This window comes from Chlorocebus sabaeus, chromosome 19 (assembly GCF_047675955.1).
Source record: "Chlorocebus sabaeus isolate Y175 chromosome 19, mChlSab1.0.hap1, whole genome shotgun sequence".
Lineage (NCBI taxonomy): Eukaryota > Metazoa > Chordata > Mammalia > Primates > Cercopithecidae > Chlorocebus > Chlorocebus sabaeus.
Window position 1 is genome coordinate 7220514 of NC_132922.1, and position 21387 is coordinate 7241900.

The following is a 21387-nucleotide window of genomic DNA, read 5'->3' on the forward strand; positions in this document are numbered from 1 at the left end:
GAGAGGTCACATGTGAGTGCATACTTGAGATGGCAGCACGGCCCTTGATTTTTCCATGGATTCACACCATGTGGTGGCTGTTTTTCTTTTTCTTTCTTTTTTTTTTTTTTTTCTTTTTAGACAGAGTCTTGCTCTGTTGCCCAGTCTGGAGTACAGTGGCATGATCTCGGCTCACTGCAAACTCTGCCTCCCAGGTTGAAGCGATTCTCCTGCCTCAGCATCTCTAGTAGCTGGGATTACAGATGCCCACAACCATGCCCGGCTAATTTTTGTGTATTTTTAGGAGAGATGGGGTTTCACCATGTTGGCCAGGCTGGTCCCAAACTTCTGACCTCGTGATCCACCCACCACGGCCTCCCAAAGTGTTGGGATTACAGGTGTGAGTCACCACGCCTGGTCAGTGGCTGTTTCTTAATAATAAAAAGCCTAGTTTAAAAAAAAAAAAAAAAACAAAAACAAAAAAACGGGGTTGCCTGGATGTGGTGGCTCAAGCCTATAATCCCAGCACTTTGGGAGGCCGAGGCGAGAGGATCACGAGGTCAGGAGATCGAGACCATCCTGGCTAACATAGTGAAACCCCGTCTCTACTAAAAATACATAAAATTACCCGGGCGTGGTAGTGGGCATCTGTAGTCCCAACTACTAGGGAGACTAAGGCAGGAGAATGGCATGAACCCAGGAGGCGGAGGTTGCAGTGAGCCGAGATCGCGTCACTGCACTCCAGCCTGGGTAACAGAGCAAGACTCCATCTCAAAACAAAAACAAAACAAAATACCAGGGGGTCTTTGACACTACATGGCCCTTGATTTGCCCATTGATGCACACCACATGATGACTGTTTCTTAATAATAAAAATGCTGGTTAAAAAAAAAAAAAAAAAAAAAAACAGGGTCTCTGGCACTTCCTTGCCCTAGCACCGACAAGGCCCCGTCCATCTCCACACTCTTCTCTCGCTGCCCTTCTCCACTCCTCCTTAGGGCCTTGGCGCTAGCTGTTCTCCAGTCCCTGGCTGACTCTTTTGCATCCCAGTCTTTGCTGAAGAAAAAGAGCCTACAGCCAAAGTGCCTGTAAGCCTACAAATCTACAAACCTACTGTCTTTTTTTTTTTTTTTTGCCTGTAAACCTACTGTCCCACCGTGCTGTACTTCTATCTTCTGTTTATTGTCTGTCTCCCCACTACTGGAATGGAAATCCTTCTAGGGATGCCCCTTTGATTCACTAGACATGTCCCAACACCTACAGGAGCATCTGGCACGTCATGGGTGCTCAGTTGGTGTTTATTGAGAAAGAGGGCGTATTTCACATGTCTGTATGTAAAATCACTGGCTTTTTCAATTCTTGGTTCCATTTTTAAAGTATCAATTCTAGTACAAAGACAAAGCTGTACTTTCTCTAGCGTGGTTTTGCTAATGATGGTAATAACAAAATGATAATGATACGGACTTACAATTTTTCCGGGATATCTTTTAATGTCAGTGTTACGCTGAGGCTGTAAAACATCTTCAAAATTAGTTCTTAGATGAGCCATCGGCTCATTGCATTAGAATAATCATGAAATGTTTGCTTTAAAGGAGTTATTTGTTTTCCTGATTTTAGGGCATATCTGCAGTGTACTTTCTTTCAGGGATAAGCTTGTGGACTGCTATCAAGATATCAGCAAAGCATTCACCAAAATCGATAAATCCAAAACCAACTACATATCCATATGCAAGATGCAGAAGGTGCTGGAAGAATGTGGCTGTTCTCTTACGGAAGGGGAGCTGACCAATCTGCTAAACAGGTCTTTTTTGCCTAGGTTAAATATGTTTCTCACAGCCCTGAAAAACATACTGGAGAATTGCCTTTGTTTCTTCTGTATGTCCTCCCAAACAGCCTTCTGAGATGAAAATATCCTCCATGTCTTCCTGTTGGCTGGGTTACACTAGAATGGGTTTGAGTCCACCCAAAGCAATAAAAGAAAGCACTCTGACAAATGCATAACTTTTCCTGATGTGTCTTAGCAGCAGTGCCACCATTTCTTAACATTAGTGGTTTTTTTTGTTTGTTTGTTTGTTTGTTTATTTGTTTTGTTTTTTGGAGATGGAGTCTCGCTCTGTCACCCAGGCTGGAGTGCAGTGGCACGATCTCAGCTCACTGCAATCTCCACCTCCCGGGTTCATGACATTCTCCTGCCTCAGCCTCCACAGTAGCTGGGGCTACAGGTGCCCACCAGCACGCCCGGGTAGTTTTTTGTATTTTTAGTAGAGATGGGGTTTCACCGTGTTAGCCAGGATGCTCTCGATCTCCTGACCTCATGATCCGCCCGCCTTGGCCTCCCAAAGTACTGGGATTACAGGTGTGAGCCACCATGCCCAGCTGGATGTCCCTACTTCTAAGTGACAGGTATATATTGCGACTTCTTGATTTTTCACTTTTAAGCAGTTTATATTGACTTACTACCAAGAAAATGTAGGTTTAACTATTGTCCACTCATCCCATGCCACCAACCGTCTCACCCCCTTCAGCCTCCATTACCCCATGGAGACACACGAAAGCTTACCTCCACATACCACATGCCTGTCGTATTGCTGTGTCAGTTTTGCTTCGCTCCACATCCTAGATCTACATTGCTATGACTAGCTCATCACTTTTCTTTTCTACATAGCACTTTTTCCCTGAAGTCAAATTATCCTGTTTCTTCTGTTCATTTAGTTTCCTATGTACTTATTCTCCTACTAATTAAATCCCCAACTTAATCTCTTTCCAATCCATGGAGACATATCAGCTAATCTGTCAGCTTCATCTTCTTGAAGATTGCCCTTTTCATGTTCTTCAATTCTTAGGAAGTTTCTTGACTTATTTTATTAATAAATTCCTCCCCTGTTCTCTTCTTTCTGAAACTCCTATTGTTATTGAATGTTGAACTGCCTGGACTGTTCTCTTACTTATTTTAAATCTTTTTTTCTCCTTTCTCTTTTTCTTTCTGCTTTACCTTCTGGGAGATTTCCTCAATTTTAGCTCCCAGTCCTTCTTTGAGATTTTTGTTTCTGCTGCCATACTTATATTTCTAATTACTAGAGCTCATTTTAGTTCTCTGTGTGTTCCTTTTTTATAACATCCTGCTCTTGTTTCATGGATGCACTGTCTCATTTCTCTGAAGGTATTAACAATAGGCTTTTTTAAAAAGTTTTCTTTAGCAAGTAAGTGTCTCCTCAGTGTTGCTTTTTAAATCTATTATTCATGTTGGATATTTTCTTCAAAAATATGTCCATACTAAGAGTGGAGGACAGGGTACTGAGTTGCAGATTAGAAGTTCTACCCAGATAGGTGGAGCTTGCTGACTTTGAATTGAACTGTATGGTAATCTGACTTGAAGTTTTCTTGAGGGGCCCCCAGTGTCAGTATCTTTAAAACTTTTTGTTTGGCCTTTTCAGATTTGCCAGAGAATAGACTTGCCAGATAAAATATAAGATGGTCAGTTAAATTAGGACTTCAGATAGGCAATAATTTTTAAATATAAGTATGTCTCATGTAATATTTGAGTTATACTAAAAATTTTGTTGTTTATCTGAAATTCTAATTCAACTATGTATCCCTGTAGATTTGGTGTGATGATTTGTTTATTTGTTTGCTAATTGGGCAACCCAATGAGAGAAGACTCTTTGGTCTTCTGATGTCAACACTAGGAACTGACTGGGCACAGAAGGCTGGATATTTCAGCAGTCACTGTGGTAAGCTGAATCATGCCTCCCAGAGATATACAGGTCCCGATTTCTGGAATCTGTGGACATTACCTTATTCGGAAAAAGGATCTTTATAGATGCAACTAAGCTAAGGACCTGGAGAAGGGAAGATGAGCCTGGGTTATCTGGATGGGCCCTCAATGCCATCACAGGTGTGCTTGTAAGAGGGAGGCAGAGGGAGATTTGAAACAGACAAAGAGAAGGACATGTGACCAGGGAGGCAAAGAGTGGAGTGATGTGGCCGCAAGCCAGGGGCTGCCAACTGCCCCCAGAAGCTGGAAGAGGCAAAGAACAGATTCTCTCCTGGAATCTCCAGGGAGAGTACAGTCCTGCCGACAACAGGGAACTCATTTTAGATTCTGGTGTCCAGAACTGTAGGAGAATCAATGTGCATTCCTTTAAGCCACCAGATATGTACTATTTTGTTACAAAGCCATAGGAAACTAACAGTCAGTATATATACTTTTATTTATATTATATATTAACAGTCAGTGTATATACTTTTTATTAATCCTCCCCTTTTCATTAAGAACCCTCCCTACCTTGGACTCAGACAGATGCCCTCCTGCTCAGAAACAGCATCTCCAGAGAATATACCTCTAGGTATATTCTCCCATTAGGGTTGGGAGGGACAGGCACCCAGACACGTGAAGTCTGACGAGAGGTCTGGGGTCTGCTTGCTTCCCAGTCTTTTAATCAACCCTATTTTAACTCTTCCTTGAGCTCCACTTCTAGATATACCTGATATCATCAGTTCCAGAGCCTCTGAGGGTATTTGCAGGGCATATCAGATCTTCTCTCTTCCACATTCCCTCTGTTTGTTTTATAAAGTAATTTCTTGGATTCTGATACATCTATTCCCATTACCTGTAGATTCTCCAGCAGCTGTTTTCTTCTTCCACATACTCCTAGTCCTTAGGAGTTTATGCCAGCAAACTCCAAGCATCGGAATCATTGCAAGGGCTCGTTAAAACTCAAGATTGTTGGGCCCCTCCCCCAAAGTTTCTGATTCAGTGGGGCCTGGGAATGTACATTCATAACAAGGGCTCAGGCGATGCTGATGCTGCTGGACTCTTGCACCCCACCCTGAAAACCACTGTTTTATACCTTTTAAAACTCCCTTTTCTGTCGTTTTAGAAGAGTTTTGAGTGGTAACAGAACTAGATATGTGTGTTCAAGCCACTGTATTTGACTGGAAGTCTTATTCTCGTGCACTTTTACCCTGAAACAACTTGAGCCACTTGCCTCCTCTGACTCCTATTTCTGTCTATATAATTTTGCTGCGCTGACAGAATGCATGACTTTTATGTCCCTTACTGTGTAAGGGGAAGAATGTTAGCACCCCGTTCCTCTTTTTTTTTTTTTTTTTTTTTTTTTTTGAGATGGAATCTCACTCTGTGGCCCAGGTTGGAGTGCAGTGGCGCGATCTCGGCTCACTGCGAACTCCGCCTCCCAGGTTCATGCCATTTTCCTGCCTCAGCCTCCCGAGTAGCTGGGACTACAGGCAGCCGCCACCACACCCAGCTAATTTTTTGTATTTTTAGTAGAGACGGGGTTTCACCGTGTTAGCCAAGATGGTCTCAATCTCCTGACCTCGTGATCCGCCCACCTCGGCCTCCCAAAGTGCTGGGATTACAGGCGTGAGCCACCGCGTCCGGCCCCTTTCCTCTTTAAAACATTTTTTATCCCTTGAGCCCAGGAATTCAAGGCTGCAGTGAGCTACGATTGCACCATTGTACTCCAGCCTGGGCAAAAAAAGCAAGACCATGTCACAAAAAAAAAAAAAAAAAAAAAAAAAAATTCAGTGTTTGCTCAAGAGTTTGCAGTATACATTTAGAGCTAGCCTAAGCCCACCTTTAAGTAACACAATACAACTTAGTGGGAAGTACAGAAAACTTATAAAAGGGTATTTCCAGTTTCTCCCTTCTGTGCCTGATAACGTGGCTGGCATTCATTTACCTGTGTGCTTCAATCACCCAACACATGGTGGTTATTATTACTCCACTGATCAACTCAGAGTGAGAAAATAAAAGATGTTATTTTACCGTCACTTATTCCTTCTCTGACACCCTTCTTTTCTTGATGTAGATCTGTATGATTTTCCTTCTGTCTGAAGAATGGCTTTTTACATTTCTTGAAGGGTAGGGCTGCTGGTCATGAAGTCTCTCAGTTTTGTTTGTCTGAGAAAGGCTTTATTTCTCCTTTATTTCTGACAGAGAATACTGGATTTAGCATTCTAGGTTTAAGCTGTTGAAATATTTCAACACTTCAAACATTTCAGTCCACTCTCCTCTTGCTTGCATGATTTCTGGCAAGAAGCCTGATGTATTATAATTCATTATCTTTGTTCCTTTATAGATAAGGGTATTTTCCTAAGATTTTCTGGCTTCTTTCAAGATTTTCTCTTTGTCTTTAGTTTTCTCCAGTTTGAATATAGTATATTTAGGGCCGGGCACGGTGGCTCACGCCTGTAATCCCAGCACTTTGGGAGGCCGAGGTGGGCGGATCACGAGTTCGGGAGATCGAGACCATCCTGGCTAACACGGTGAAACCCCGTCTCTACTAAAAATACAAAAAATTAGCCAGGCGAGGTGGCTGGCGCCTGTAGTCCCAGCTACTCGGAGGCTGAGGCAGGAGAATGGCGTGAACCTGGGAGGCGGAGCTTGCAGTGAGCCGAGATTGTGCCACTGCACTCCAGCCTGGGCGACAAAGTGAGACTCCGTCTCAAAAAAAAAAAAAAAAAAAAAAAAAAAAGAATATAGTATATTTAGGTATAGATTTGGGGGGATTTGTCCTGCTTGGTGTTCTCTGAGCTTCCTGGATCTGTGATTTGCTGTCTGTCATTAATTTGGGGAATGTTTCTACCATTATTAATTAAAGTGGGTTTTTGTTTTTGTTTTGTTTTTGCTTTTGTTTGTTCTTTTGTTTTGTTTCTTTGCTTATTTCTCTTTCTCTTTCTGGTATTCCAATGATGCAAGTGTTACACATTTTGAAATTTTACCCCAGTCTTTGGATATATTGTCCTGTCCACCCCTTCCCTTTCTTTTTTTCTTTGCATTTCATTTTGAGAGGTTTCTACTGACATACTTCAAACTCACTAATTCTCTTCTCAAACATGTCCAGTCTACTGATGAGCCCATCAAAGCCATTCTTCGTTTCTGTTACAGTGGTTTTTTTTTTTTTTTTTTAAATTTCTGGCATTTTCTTTTAATTCTTTCTTAGAGTTTCCATCTCTGATTACATTGCCCACTTGTTCTTGCATGTTGTTTACTTTTTCCATAAGAACACTTTACATATTAACCATAGTTATTTTAAATTCCCTGTCTGATAATTTCAAAATATGTGTCATATATGAGTCTGCTTTTGCAGCTTGCTTGGTTTCTTCATACTGTGCCTTTTCTTTATATGCATTGTAATTTTTGTTGTTGTTAAAAGCCAGACAGGAACTGAGGTATATAGGCCTTTAGAGATTTTATGTGCATTTGGCTGGGAGTTAGGATGTGTTTAATGTTTGCTGTAGCTATTGGTGCAAAGGCTGCAATTTCCTCCAGCATCCTTGTTTATTCCTCTCCTGTTTTCATGGGTTTCCTTAGGAGCTCCTTCTTAAATAGACTAGGTGTTTTGCAGTTCTTTCCGTTGTAATCCATTATTATTTCACTAGAGCTGGGTTGATGTGGTGGTAAAATATTGGGGAGGGGAAACATTCTATAGTTTTATGATTACATTTCTGTCTTTTAGTGGGCTGAGTCCATGGGCTGCAACCTTTAGAAATATTTATTGAGTTTTTTCTGCTTAGGTGAAACAGGAATGCTAGAGGGGGCTGGAGTTGGCTGATTGTCCTTCCCCCAAAGCTAAGATAAGGCTCTCAAAAAGTCTTTTCCCTTGGAAAGTAGTTATAGAGAAGGCTCAGGACATATTTCACCAGGATTGCTCTTCCCCTTCCCCTACCAGAACCCTGAGGGGATCTTTCTCAGATCTTCACTCAGAAGCTAGTGAGACTCCTGAAGCTAGTGAGACTCCTGAAGTTAAAGCCCATGAAAGTGGTGGTGGGGGTGGGGAGGTACCTAAGACTGGGCCCCCAGAATTTCTTACTCTTACACTAGTCCACACTCAGTTTCTACCAATTTGCCACGATTACCATGTAAGTATTCCTGCCAGCCTGTGACTCCAAAGGCTTTTGCTCCAGGAAAACAGGCCCCAGCTGTGATTCTCTGCATGTGCCTGTGTCTCCAGGTTTCAGGGTGACATTTTGCCCCATGACCTCAATTCTTCTCCTCCTCTCTCTGCCACTTTCCCCACTCCTTCCACGTCCACCTTTTGGCAGCTACACTTTGATTTTTCCTTTGGTTAGGTAGTTAGATTTAACCTTCTGTCCCGCAGCCACAACTAGTTCCTCCCTGCTTGGTTCATAGGTTGATTCTAAAACTTGAAAACTATTAAATACCATTTTATTATAACTATGTAAATATTGTTCAGTGTCAGGTAATGAAAGAAAACTAGCTTGTTTTCCAGTTGTACGATCCCTGAGCCTCTAGCCTTAGTATCAAATAGATTCTCTTGTAGATCACACCAATTGCTGAAAATCATTTCACATTTGTCTCAGTCCCTTTAGGCTGCCATAAAAAAATATAAATTGGGTGGCTTATAAACAACAGAAATTCATTTCTCACAGTTCTGGAGGCTAGGAAGTCCAGTATCGAGGTACCAGCGGATTTAGTGTCTGCTGAAAATGTCCTGGATCATAGATGTCTGTCTTTTCACTGTAACCTCATGTGGCAGCAGGGACAAAGGTCTCTCTGGGGCCTCTTTCATAAAAGGCACTAATCTCATTCATGAGGGCTCTGTTTTCATGAACTAATCACCTCCCAAAGGACTCACCTGCTAAAAGGTCATTACCTTAGGAGTTAATATTTTAACATATGAATTTTGGGGGGACACAAATAGACCATAGCAATATTTTAAATTTGTTTCATATCTATACTATGATTTTATTGGATAGGTTATTTCCTGGAGTTTAATTTATTCTTTATTTTCTTTATGATATTTGCCTTTGTTTTATCTTGTCAAGTAAAGACAAATCCATACTTAGGTAAAAGAGATTTTATCTGAAAAGACTATTGCAGCAGGGAGAGGAAGATTATTACAATAGAGAGAATGCCCCAACCATGAAATCTGTAAGCATCTCAAAGAGCAAGCAGAAGAGGGCTTTTGTTTAATAGGGAAGAGTAAACAAGGATAGAAAGAACCAAGCATGGGGAGTAAGATGAATAGATGGTGTGACCAGACAGCTGAGCAAGAAACATCTTTCCTGTGGTCAGAGTCCCTGAGGAGCTATTAGGGAGGGGCTATTCCACATTCTGTTGCTGGCTTAGGCTGAGGTGGGTCCAAGTTCAAGGTTCTGGAGGAAGGAGAGTAGCTTAACTAAACTGTGGTCAGTTAGCAGATATTTTGTCCAGACTAGTCAGTGGGAACAAACAGTTCAGCTAATAATTTATGAGACTGAGACTGGGAATTTGGAGGGTCTATGTCCTTGCTATCAGAGGTAAGCCTTGGGGCGTCTATGAATCTTTTCTAAGTCATATAGGGAAAAGGTAGTTCTTTGCAGTAGACTTATCTAGGGACATTAAGGTTGGGGTGATTTATTTAACCATCACTTTTTTATAGAACAGGGCTCAGATAAAGTTCATTATTTTTGACCTTCAGGTTTCCCCAGCATTCTATTCCACTTTCTCCTCTCTTGAGTTTTTTTCCCCTGGCATCTCTATTTGAGAACCTACCCCCGCCCCCCACCATTTTCCTGCTCTAGTTCTGTGATCCAAAGAGCATCCTGTGCTGCCTCCACTATTGTCTAGGTTGGATCCCCTGTCTCCTATATCCCACATCTCTTTATTTCTTGATTTACATTCTTCTTTTGCTGGAGTACTTCCTGAAGTAATCTCATAAGAAAGGGTGGACAGGAAGTAAATTTTCTGAGTTCTTATTAAACTGAACTTTTTAAATTCTTCTTCGCACACATTGCTGGATTGTCTGAGCATAGAATCTTAAGAAGAAAATTATTCCCTTAAAAGTTTGAAAACATTGATCCATTGTGTTTGAACTATGAGAAGTCCGATGCCTGTGTGTATGTATGTGTGTGTGTGTCTGTGTGTGTGTGTGTGTGTGTGTGTGTGTGTGTGTATAGAAAGGAAGGACCATTTCATCCTCAAATGCTTATATGTTTTTTTCTTCCTTAAACAGGATCTCCTCTCGCTGAATCTATTTCCAGCTGAACAAGAATTCATATGCATTCAATGAATAAATCATGGAAAAATAGCAGATAACTAAATGATTATAAGAGATTCTTGTTAAAACATAGGCTTGATACTTTTATAAACAACAACAAAAGGACTGTGGGATATCTGAAGCCCACCTTTCAATGGGGGTGATCAACTTTTTCATGCGTTGAAACCTTAATAAGGATCCATTGCACAGTTGCTTATTTCTTCTCAAAGACCTCTTGATGATAAACATCTCTGTTATTTGTAATTATATGTAGATTATTCTTTTCTAGATCCAAAATAGACTTTTCTAAATACTACTGAGATTAGCATATGCATATGATTTTATTACTACATTTTAATACCACGTTGGCAATTTCTCCCGCTGATGAAATAGTGTTGATTGTCCTTTTCCTTGATGTCGCCATCATGCAAGCCGACCCAATGCAGGGCCTGTGCAAGGCGGCTCTGCAGCTGTGGGTTGGAAAAGCTCAGCTCTTGGCTCGTCTTCTTTAGAAGCAGATATCTGATCACTGGAAACTTCTCTCTCCAGCTTACCAGCATTCCAAGCTCTTCTACGTTGACACTTGAGCCCAGTCCTGCTGAGAGAAAGTTTAGGTGTTTAAGTGCCAGCAATTCCCCAGGAATTTAAGTTGCAGAAATGTGAACTTTGAATGCAATTAAACTTTACTTTGAATTATTTTGCATCTTTAATAGATATACTATATGTTCCCTGAGACTTTTGGATTTTACCTCACAATTTAGTCTTCCAGAACTTAGGTAATTTCTTCTGTGTCAGAGTCAAGGGGATGAAGGAGCCTCTGTTTCCACAGGGATGTCCTTGCTGAGCCATCGATGCAGGTGGAATTTTTATTTGAGAAAATCCTCAGCTAGATAGGTTTTGCAAAATACCTTTTGACTGCTTTCAGCTTGACAACTTCATTTCAACCACTCCTGAAAGAGAATTTAATATATTTCTTACTCATTTCCTCTTCTTCTTTTCACTGTCTTTGACATGTTTCCTCTCTTTCAAATCCCACTGCCATTTCTAAGTCCAGGCCCTTCTTAGTTAAGGCCTCCATGACCCCAGGAGCCTCCCATCCAGACTGCTACTCTCCCGCCACTGCCACCACCCCACAGTCTCACTTCCAGACTGTCTTTGAGGTGCTGTCAGATTTATCTTCCCGTGATACTGCTCTGCGAATGTCATATCCAACATACTTTCATGTGCCCCCATCATAGGGCCGGATTCTCAGCAGACATCTCCCTTCGTCTTCTGCGAAGCCACCAACCTTGCTATCCCTTCATGCCTCAGGTCTTCAGGCCAGGCAGCTGTGGCCCCCGGCCGTCAGTGAACTGCACTGTCACCTCTTATCACCCTGAGTCCTTGTATTGCAGAATGTGTGTGCCTGCCTGATAGCAGAGCTAACTACCATGTCTGCACCTACAGGGCGGGGAATGGTGTCTTAAAATTATTCATTTTCCCCACGCCATGTTGCTCTGTGCTCAGCAACTGTTTGTTGAATGAATAAGCAGTAGGATGGCTTTTAAAATGAATATGTTCTTTTCTTCCTTTTGGGACAAGCTGGGGAGTCAGCCGGCATGATAATTCCATCAATTACCTCGACTTCCTGAGAGCAGTGGAGAACAGCAAGTCAACAGGAGCTCAGCCCAAGGAAAAGGAAGAGAGCATGCCAATCAATTTTGCAACGCTGAATCCACAGGAGGTTGTGAGGAAGATCCAGGAAGTAGTTGAGTCCTCCCAGCTGGCTTTGTCCACGGTATGACAGGCTGAAAGTGCTTTATTGTGAAAACTCATCCTGATTCATGAAAACACCTCTCAGCCCCACCCTGAAACCCCTCCCATCTCTGTTCATTCTCCTTGGGGTGTCTAGTTAACCACGAGCAGAGCTTTTATGTGAGTAAATGTGTATCCACTCTTCCACCCCAGCATGTGCTCTCCAAGTTGGGAGCGCTCAGCATTTAGAAATGCTGACTCTGGGGTGAGGTCATGGGACTCTGGGCAAAAAAGATAGAAAATAGAGGCCCTTGGGCAAGAGCGGGCTCAGCACATCCTGGGAGCTCTCAGTGCAGCCAAGCACTGGGCCCACAGAGATGAAGGACTCAAGGTGGCCTTGAAGAGGTTGAACTGGGCCGGGCTGTGGCACAGAGACTTCATTGTGAAGTCCTCCGGGAGCAACCTGAGTAGGCTGACATTCTGCAGCTTCCATCTGCATGGTGCTTTAGACAGTGTACACAATGATTCCTGCATGTAGGGAATGATGCCTGTGTGTGTGGAATGATGCCTGCATGTAGGGAATGATGCTTGTGTGTGTGGAATGATGCTTGCATGTAGGGAATGATGCCTGCATGTAGGGAATGATGCCTGCATGAATGGAGTGATGCCTGCATGAACAGAATGATGCCTGCGTGTAAGGAATGATGCCTGTGTGTGTGGAATGATGCTTGTGTGTGTGGAATGATGCTTGTGTGTGTGTAATGATGCTTGCATGTAGGGAATGATGCCTGCATGAACGGAATGATGCCTGCGTGTAAGGAATGATGCCTGTGTGTGTGGAATGATGCCTGTGTGTGTGGAATGATGCTTGTGTGTGTGGAATGATGCTTGTGTGTGTGGAATGATGCTTGCATGTAGGGAATGATGCCTGCATGAACAGAATGATGCCTGCGTGTAAGGAATGATGCCTGTGTGTGTGGAATGATGCCTGTGTGTGTGGAATGATGCCTGTGTGTGTGGAATGATGCCTGTGTGTGTGGAATGATGTCTGCATGTAGGGAATGATGCTTGTGTGTGTGGAATGATGCCTGCATGTAGGGAATGATGCCTGCATGAACAGAATGATGCCTGCGTGTAAGGAATGATGCCTGTGTGTGTGGAATGATGCCTGTGTGTGTGGAATGATGCCTGTGTGTGTGGAATGATGCCTGTGTGTGTGGAATGATGTCTGCATGTAGGGAATGATGCCTGTGTGTGTGGAATGATGCCTGTGTGTGTGGAATGATGTCTGCATGTAGGGAATGATGCCTGCATGAATGGAGTGATGCCTGCATGTAGGGAATGATGCCTGCATGAATGGAATGATGCCTGTGTGTGTGGAGTGATGCCTGTGTGTGTGGAATGATGCCTGTGTGTGTGGAATGATGCCTGTGTGTGTGGAATGATGCTTGCATGTAGGGAATGATGCTTGCATGTAGGGAATGATGCCTGTGTGTGTGGAATGATGCCTGCATGTAGGGAATGATGCCTGTGTGTGTGGAATGATGCCTGCATGTAGGGAATGATGCCTGCGTGTAAGGAATGATGCCTGCATGTAGGGAATGATGCCTGCGTGTAGGGAATGATGCCTACATGTATGGAATGATGGTTGTGTGTGGAGTAATGATGCTGTGGACTGTGCTGGTGTCCTTGGATATTGTGTTTGGAACCAGCCTCCTGGTGAGGTAGTGCTCCCAGGTGAGTTTCCCCATGTGTCAGCATCAAGAAGGGAAGTTGCTGTCTGCAGAGGGCAGGCATCGGAGATGAACAAGGCAGCACATTGGAACCATCCTGTGGGAAGCCAGCACCCAGAGCCCAAACAGCCACAGCATCCCAGACTGCAAGATCCAGTCAACACCTCTCAATCCCCACAGTGAACATCCCTTCTAACATCACAGAGTCCTGGCTCCACACATTCTAGAGGGCTTCCCGGGGCGCTGGGGGCCACAAGCCCTAATGAGAGTTCATGAGTCTTTTTCTCTTTGATCATAACCTTGCAAGGTGGGGCTCGTGATTCCACTCTATAGGAGGGGAAGCTGAGGTTCAGCATGAATAAACCTGCCCAGGGTCACACAGGGACTATGGAGCAGAGCCCGGAACATGAGAAGGAAGGGGAAATGGATTTGTCACAGCCCTTTTCCAAATCCCGGTGGTTTGAAGAATTAAAGTCCTGAAGATCTTTACTTGAGATGTGCTGTCTACTGCCCATGACTTCTTTTGAGGATTGACCTTGGTGTCTTGACTTTTGAAGAAATCAAGGCTAGTGACCCTTTTAGGGTATCAGACTCTTGGAGGTGGGAATCACTCACTCTCCATTCCTGAGATCTATTTTAAGCTTTTTTTTTTTTTTTGTAAATCACATCCCAATTTCCTTGGTGTAGGGAAGCAAGGTGGGCTCCGGAGTCCCGGTGTGAGGGATTAGTGGGGAGGGAAGGGGTGAGGAGGGGCGGCCCAGCCAGCTGAGCGACACACAAGGCTCCTCTTCACTCTCGAGCCTGCCGCTGTCGCTGCCCCTGCGGCACAATTGGCTGTGTTCATTCTTGTGATCGTTCTCCTTAACATTTGAGATCCCCAGGGGCCAGGTACCTGGATGGGGGCATTTTCCAGTAAACTTAGGAAAATTTACACCTGCCCTCTGAGTTAAGTCCATCTTTACAGTGAAGAAGCTAAAGTTTAGAGAGGTTCAGGACTTACGGTGGGCAGCAGAGCCCAGGTTTCCAGAACAACTCCTGGCTAGGGGACTTCCCACTGTACACAGCTACCTCGTGTTACCACGGACTACATGAAAATGTGAAGCTATCTGACATTTTAAGGTTAATTTGATTACACATATGCCATCACCCTGTTAGGCCAATGGGGTGTGCCTAATTAGCCCCGAATGAGAATTAATCAGAAGGGTGTGGGGTTTGCAGGCACTCTAAATTCTTCCTTTAAAAAAGATTTTAATCTACCCCTGGATGCAGATTTCCCGGTGCAATAAAAATGAATGATTTGATTTCGACAGATGGAAAAAAAAAAAGTGCTTTCTTTTTATAGCACATTTTTGCACTTTTTCAGTTTAACTCCTCTACTGTAGGATTTGCAATGTGTGCCCCCTCTGCTCCAGTGCAGGCCTGGGGTAGCTTCTCATGATGCGAGGCCACTCGGGTCTGGCCGAGACTCAGGAAAGGACAGCAGCCGTGCACAAGCCTTGCTGTGAAGGACAGTGGTGAGGTCAGGGTAGTCCCCTGATCCCTCCTCCCAGCTGCTCCCACAGTCAGACTACTGCCTTGAGAGACCTGTTACAACTAATTAATACTTAAAGGAAGTAGAATGTAAGGGCCAAGAGAGCTTGAACAAGTTACTCTCTGCTCTGTTCTGTAAAACAGGGATCCTGGGAGCAGGGGTGAGGCTTCCATCAGGACGGTTATGGGTGCTTTGGGCCAGGATTCCTCTTTATTCTCCTTCCTCCTCACATCCAAATAGGAGCAAGTAAGGCGAATTTCCTCTAGAACTCATAAGCTCCCGTACTGCGTTCATATCGTACTTGTCTCAGTCCTTCAATAATGGTGCATTTATTTAGTAATTTAGAATTTACAAGGTGCTTTTATACACTAGGCTTCCTTTGCATTCAGCAGAAACGGTACTTAAGGAAAGTGTTTTAGAAGTATTCATTTGACAGTAGCATTTGCCATCTTTTTTTCTTTTCTTTCTTTTTAGGCATTTTCTGCATTGGATAAAGAGGATACAGGATTTGTAAAGTCTACAGAATTTGGACAAGTTCTTAAGGATTTCTGTCACAAACTAACGGACAATCAGTATCATTATTTGTTGAGGAAACTAAGAATTCATCTAACCCCCTATATAAATTGGAAATATTTTCTCCAGAACTTTAGCTGTTTCCTTGAGGAGGTAAGAACGTCTGCAGCACATAAGCATCTCTTTGAAAATGAGCTAAAAGTAGTTTTTACAAAATGGATAATTGATTAGAACCATGTCAGATAAATTGGCAATCACCTCATGTAAATTAGCTCATTCTAAATGAAACACTGGTATAAATTCTACAGACTATTAGAAGGTGAATATGCATCCTTTACTTTGTTGGAAATTTTTATTATTTTATTTTATTTTATTTTTCAAAGAAGTTTGGGAGCTTGTTTTCTCTGGTTGTTTTAGAGTTCTAAGGAGTCTTAGATCCCAGAAGATGGTCTGGGGAATGAGATTACTAAAGCAAAGAGCATGAACATTTTTCAGGTTTGAGGTGAATCCTAGCAGCAAACACTATAGCATGTCTTCTGTGTACCTGCCACTATTTCTGGTCCTTTGTATATATATTAACATGTATAATCATAATCATGTTGAGGTCACTGTGAGATACAAGCTATTAATATCCCCAGCTGAGAGACAAGGCCTTAGCACAGAGACATAAGGTATTATCCACAGTCACCCAGCTAGTGAGTGGTGGGGCTGATTTGTAAGCCTGACTCCAGGTGCCTAAACACTGTGGTTTTTGTGATTTTTTTCATTTTTGCCATTTAGATGGATGTTTCTGAACAAAATACACTATTGTGTTGCATATTTTTAAGCTTTATATAAGTGATATGATATTGAATATTGTATCTGCACTTATTTTTTCTTGCTTATAGTAATGTATTTAAGATTTATCCATGTTAATATATTGGCTTTAGTTGATGCATTTAAGCTGCTATAAAAAGTCGGTGGCTCATGCCTGTAATCCCAGTACTTTGGGAGGCCGAGGTGGGCAGGTCACCTGAGGTCAGGAGTTTGAAACCAGCCTGGCCACATGGTGAAACCCTGTCTCTACTGAAAATACAAAAAAAAAAAAAAAAAAAAAATAGCTGGGTGTGGTGGCGGGTACCTGTAATCCCAGCTACTCAGGAGGCAGAGACTGGAGAATCACTTGAACCCAGGAGGCGGAGGTTGCAGTGAGCCAAGATTGCACCACTGCACTCCAGCCTGGGCAACAGGGCAAGACTCTGCCTCAAAACAAAAAAACAAAAAACAAAAAAAACAAAACAAAAATCCAGTCTATTAACTGAATATATGATTGTGCCATTCGGTCGTCACCCTCCAGTTAACGAACATGCAGCTTGTTCTCAGTTTCCTTCGTTACAAGAAAAGCACCAGTCCCCCTTCCGTGCCTATCTCCTTGTGTGCACACACTGGAGCTCCTCTGCCTGGAACTGCTGATGGGAGGGCGGGTCCACGTTCAACTTCCCAGAAACGGCCACCGTTCTTCTAAGTGACTGTGCCAGTGTACAGCCTTACCCATGGTACAGGAGAGTTCCTGACACTACACATCCCTGCTGTCCCTTGGTTTTGTTAAATGTTTTAACTTCTGCCATCTGATCATTAGTCAGGTCAAACACTTCCATGGGTTGTCAGCTATTCAGGTCTCGTCGTCTACAAATGACCTGAAAGGCTTTCAGCCCTTGGTTGGCATGTGGGTTGCAAATACCTTCTGCTGGTCTGTGGCTTGTCTTTGCTCTTGTTTTATAGTGACCCTCGCTATTTTTATGATTGTGTGTGTGTGTGTATGTGTGTGTGTGTTTTGTCATTTTAAAAGGAATACATATTCACGAGAGACATCGGGGACAATGCAAAAAATATATGTAAAAAAGGATAGCAAGGCCGGGCGCGGTGGCTCAAGCCTGTAATCCCAGCACTTTGGGAGGCCGAGACGGGCGGATCACGAGGTCAGGAGATCGAGACCATCCTGGCTAACACGGTGAAACCCCGTCTCTACTAAAAATACAAAAAACTAGCCGAGCGAGGTGGCGGGCGCCTGTAGTCCCAGCTACTCCGGAGGCTGAGGCAGGAGAATGGCGTAAACCCGGGAGGCGGAGCTTGCAGTGAGCTGAGATCCGGCCACTGCAGTCCAGCCCGGGCTACAGAGCCAGACTCCGTCTCAAAAAAAAAAAAAAAAAAAAAAGGATAGCAGTAATCTAGACCCCATGATGATGGGGATGATGACAGGGACAACCTTGGCCACCGTTTAGTGAGCACCTACTAAGCTCTGGGCCCTTCACATGCACTTTCTCATCTCACTGTCTTGCCCGTTGGGGAAGGCGGAGTAGACATGCTCTCGGAAATCAAATAGCCACCTGCGCTCAGCAAAGTGGCAAGCCAGAGGATTCACCTTCAGAGCTGGTGTTCTTTCTAAGCACCATCCTGCCTTAGAGATCTTTTTTTCTTTTTTCCTATTTCTAATGCATTTTTTTTAACAGAGTGGAGATGACAGCGTATGAATATATATATATATGTGTGTGTATATATATACACACACACACTCATGTATCCTGCTTTTTTTCACTTAATGTTAAATTGTACCATGTCACTTAAAGGTTTCCCAAACATCAGCTAAAAGGTCTATATCACATTCCACCCACGCCCTTATTTTTAAGCATTTAGGATGTTTTCCTCCAGCTTTTGCCTCTCTTATTTACAGTGAACACTTTGTATGTAAATCTGTATCCACATTTTGGATTCGTTCCTTAGGAAAGATCCAAGAAATAAAATAACTGGAGTCAAGGGGTAGGGGTCGTTTTATTGACCTTAAAAGCAGCCCCTTATATATTTTTTAAATAATTCTGTTCTATTGGGTTGGATTATATGAAATTACCATTTTTAAAGTCATAAATGGTTGAATGTTGACAATTTCATATGATTTAAGCTAACATTCATAGAAATTGTTTATGTCCATTATATACTGTTTGGAATATGCTGATACAGTTGAAGAAAATAATTAAAATCACCCCTTGGGACAACTACTGTTAATACTTTGGCATGTTTGCACCCAGCCCTTTTTTTTTTTCTTTTTTGAGACAGACTCTCACTCTTGCTACCCAGACTGGAGAGCAATGGCGCGATCTTGGCTCACCACAACCTCCGCCTCCCGGGTTCAAGCGATTCTCCTGCCTCAGCCACCTGTGTAGCTGGGATTACAGGCATGTACCACCATGCCTGGCTAATTTTTGTATTTTCAGTAGAGATGGAGTTTCTCCATGTTGGTCAGGCTGGTCTTAAACTCCTGACCTCAGGTGATCCACCAGCCTCGGCCTCCCAAAGTGCTGGGATTACAGGCGTGAGCCACTGCACTTGGCCCCTTTTTAGTATACAAACGTCCTTTAGGAGTAGGGTTGAGGACAGACCATGTATGCTGCTGAGTTTGGGGGTTGTGTTCTGAAGTCTTGCAAGTCTTTTTTTTTTAACAAACATTTTTCATTTGTATCAAAGTAACATATGCCCATATAGAAATAAAATTGAATTGTTGCAAAACACTTAAAAACAGAGATCACTTGACTTACCCATGTAACTTCCAGTCCTGCTCCTCAAGAGCAATCACTTTTATTTTTATTTTGGTTTTTTGCTGTTTCTTCAGCTGCATATGTTCCCGTCTCTCAGTAATATTCTTACGCTGCCATTTCCTAAATGAGCAGTCTCAGGCATTATTCACTGATGTGCTGATGTGACAGATCAGGGATCCTGCTCTCCTCTTCCAGCTCTGCTGGCCTCTCCTCCAGGGTCCCCTGGCCTGTTCTTTTCTGCCTTTTCGCCTCCTGTGGTAGCACTGGCGTTCTCTGGGGTCTTCATTTTCCTCTAAAGCATGGATTCCATCTAGCATGCGCCATTCCATCGTGTGGGTTCATTCACTCTCTCATGACACGTGTTTCCTATGGCCAATGTGTACCAGGCACTGAGCTGGGTGCCAGGTTTAGCAGCAAACTAAACAGATGCAGTCCCTGCCTCCAGAAGCCCCATTCTAGTGAGGGAGACAGAGCAGGAGTGAGTGACTCAGTCACATGTCAGGTTCCAGCAGCAGCTGGGAGAAAAATGGAGCAGAGCAGAAGGGAAGGCCTGACGAGGGGTGACATTCAAGCAATGGGGAGGGGAGGGAGTGAGCAGTGACATCGGGCAAGGGACTGGCCAGCACCGCTAATGCGATGGCACCCGCAGGAAGGGGCCAACTGGTTTGGGGGCAGATGAAGGAAAGGTCTAAGGAGATGGGGCCAGGGAACGAAGGAGCCAGGTGGCCGTAGGCTTGGAGTCCTTGTAAAGACTTTGGCTTTGACTCTGAGTGACACGGGGACTGTCTTAGGCTGCTCAGGAGCTATAACAAAATACCCCTAAAGGACCTGCAAGTGGAGAAGACCGGGCTTGAAGCTCCACGTCTGCTGTCCCCCCTCAGCGTGGCCTGAGTGTCCTCATGCACAAGTCGCAAGGAGCCTCTGCTGATCCTGGAATTGCCGGACCAAGGAGAGAACATTCCTAAAGCTTTATGTACTGTCAGCTTGCCTCCCCCAACGTTGGTTAGTTCTGCCCAGTTCTCTTGGCAAAGAGTCGCCTTCACCTCCAGAAGCACCTGCTCAACATCCTAATGAGAAAATTGCAGCAAGAGGGAAGAGGAGAAATGTGCTTGGAGACAGGAAATGATCACGGTGGGCTGGGAACCGTGGATGCAGAGGTGGCACTGTCCCTGCAGCATGCGTCCCTGCACCGGCCACCTCCTGCCCTGTCCCATCAGTGTGTGATCTGTTTTCTGGGAATTCAATGGGATCAACCCCCTAAATTGGCCTAGGATGATGCACCTGGCCGAGAAGCTAACACCTGAGCTCAGACAAATCGGAAAAGCGTGCATTTACCAGGAGGATGAGTAAATCCTTGAGCAAACGATTTCTGGGCTGGAAGGGCAGCACAAAACTGCAAGGAACATGACGTGGCAGGAGGAGGGGGGTGACCACAGAGCAAGCAGTTCCGTTCGTAGTGAATGACAGAGTAGGTGTGAGTTTTCTTTTGTCCTGTTTAGTTGCAGGGAGCAGGAGATGGTGGCAGAGACAGACCACCTGGGTCCTGCAACCTTGCTTGCAGAGTTTAGGTCCCTTTGTCTGAATAAAGAAGAATCGCTGAGGACTCTTGAGCGAGGGAGTCGGCCAGCCTCCTCCGGGGCGGCTGCCGGGGAAGGCAGCTGGGGAGGAACCCCCGACCGCATTCATCATGAACTTCTCCAGTTTAACCCCGGGTTGCTGTGTTTTTCTAATAGAAGGGAAAAGAAGTAACAAATAATAGGAGTAGTTAATGCATCATCCTTAAGCTCATTAAATATGATACCACCCATCCTTTTCCTCTGGGGGATGCACAGGAGGTAAGTAATTAAAAGGAGATTACCAAAATGTAATTAAGACAGTCGGCAACTCTCCTCGCAAAGCAAGTTCACCGCGAGTAATCCCTAGCCAAAGCAATCCATTCTCAGAGAGAGAAAAACTGGAATTGTAGTTAAGACATTGCCTAAGACCTTGGGTAGACTGAAAGCACACAGAGAGTAAAGATGACAATTTTACACCTACTCATAATCCATTTCTTCTATTGGGTATGCCATCAAATCTGTCTTCCAAAACTCTATTATTCTTATGCCTCCTCTGCCTGTCACAGCAGCACGTGAAAATGATCTGAGCTCTTCTCACAGCAAGGGCCGCGGGCTTCCTGCCCCTGCTGTGTGGCTTGACCATGAGTCCTCCCCCGTCCTTGCTCCTTCCTTATACTGCTTTGTTAAGCACCACTCAAATCAGACAGCGCTTCTTAAAGTGTGGGTCCCAGGCTGCTGCTATGCAGACCAGCCCACCCCAGGGCTCCA

At 43.9% G+C, this 21387-nt stretch overlaps 1 protein-coding gene and 1 long non-coding RNA gene across 6 annotated transcripts in view; one reads left to right on the forward strand and one right to left on the reverse strand.

The window, feature by feature from the left end:
* The window catches only part of EFCAB6 (EF-hand calcium binding domain 6), a 315225-nt gene that overhangs the window by 242452 nt on the left and 51386 nt on the right, over positions 1-21387 (forward strand). For 4 of the 5 annotated variants that reach the window (XM_038007346.2, XM_073006632.1, XM_073006633.1 and 1 more), the window contains 3 exons: positions 1610-1780; positions 11565-11760; positions 15456-15647. In XM_038007346.2, the coding sequence (XP_037863274.2) occupies positions 1610-1780; positions 11565-11760; positions 15456-15647 (559 nt within the window). The remainder of the gene's footprint in view (positions 1-1609; positions 1781-11564; positions 11761-15455; positions 15648-21387) is intronic. The other variant, XM_007976025.3, reaches the window with a different exon arrangement.
* Positions 10306-11556, reverse strand: LOC140709077 (uncharacterized). Its single transcript, XR_012089430.1, has 2 exons — positions 11201-11556; positions 10306-10933 (listed from the first exon to the last, which is right to left on the reverse strand). It is a non-coding gene; the product is annotated as an uncharacterized lncRNA (long non-coding RNA).